General features: G+C 36.7%; 1 protein-coding gene across 1 annotated transcript in view; it reads right to left on the bottom strand.

The window, feature by feature from the left end:
- Positions 1-917: 917 nt before the first annotated feature.
- Positions 918-1284, bottom strand: part of LOC115210244 — a 47617-nt gene continuing 47250 nt past the window's right edge. Inside the window, exon 7 of the mRNA XM_036502678.1 lies at positions 918-1133. Coding sequence (XP_036358571.1) covers positions 989-1133 — 145 coding nt within the window. The 3' untranslated portion in view covers positions 918-988. The remainder of the gene's footprint in view (positions 1134-1284) is intronic.

Consider the following 1284-nt stretch of genomic DNA (forward strand, 5'->3'; position numbering starts at 1 on the left):
GCGGTGCCCCAGCATGGCCACAGCTCGTGAGCTGAAACCAGATGAAATAAAAATAAAAATAAAAAATATATATATTGTTTTCAAAATCCTTATTTTCTTTTTCACACGTTTACTTGTATAAGTTCGCAATAACACTCACTGAGCGAACATGTTTCAATGGTTGGAAACTCGTGGGATCTTTTCGGTTTGAACGGCAGTTTTTAACATAATTTCTAGGTAACTAAAAAATTTAAACTTCGTATACTGGTAGAATGTGTTTATAAAACATCTTTTTCTTTTGGGTTTATTGAGAAAATTCTATAGTTTGTAAGATATTTGTTGTTTTTTTTTTCTTCAATTTCTGCAATTTCAACCAATCAGTGACGTCTATTGAGTTAAAAAGCATTCTGTGCCGTATGAATATTTTCCTCGTTTAAGAAACAGATTGGGTTTATTTACATTTGTGAAGAAAAAAAGATACCCTTCCCTCCACCCCTAACCCTAACCCTAACTAACCCTAACCCTAAAATAGATTGAAATGCAATAGATCGATTCTAGGGTCATAATTATGAGTGAGAATTTCATATGACACCGCTAGAAAAAACTGCCGTTCAAACCGAAAAGATCCAACTCGTGAAACAATGTGAAATATTAGAAGAACGACCTAACTGTTTCTTACGATAAATACATCTACAGTAAAGCATTTTTTTCATGTGCCGTAAAATACGACTGTGGATCGTCAGTTAACTATTTTGCTTGCGTGAACCCCCCAAATTTCTATATGGACCCCTAGGGCCCAAACGGACCCCAGTTGAGAACCATTAATCTTAAATGTTTACTCATGCGTTTACGAGCAACGCCTTACACGCAGTCTTAACTCCCAGATAATAAATCACAATTATTGGTGATGAGTATTACATCGTAGTTTTAATTGTCACTGTCCTCTGTGCGAGCGCGTGTGTTTGTGTGTGTGTGTGTCTGTGCGTCTGTGTATGTGTGTGTGTGTGGTTCACATGCATGTCTTCATGCCACTCTTCAGTTCAGGTCTGTTGTCTGTGTAGACATAGGAGAGTATTTCAAACAATTTCGCGTCTCTTCGTCTTAGATTATCTCGAGCATCCATTTCCGTTGAGCACAGCGCTGTCTGGTTACACCTGGAAAAAACGAGATCATTCTTAGTGGCTGTTATTATTGTTTTGTACCATAACGCCCTGATTGAATCGACTCACGATCAAATTATTCCCCTCTTGACCATTGTCCCTGCCGTTATTATTATTATTATTATTATTATTATTATTATTATTA

This window comes from Octopus sinensis, linkage group LG4 (genome assembly GCF_006345805.1).
Source record: "Octopus sinensis linkage group LG4, ASM634580v1, whole genome shotgun sequence".
In the NCBI taxonomy this organism is placed as follows: Eukaryota; Metazoa; Mollusca; class Cephalopoda; order Octopoda; family Octopodidae; genus Octopus; species Octopus sinensis.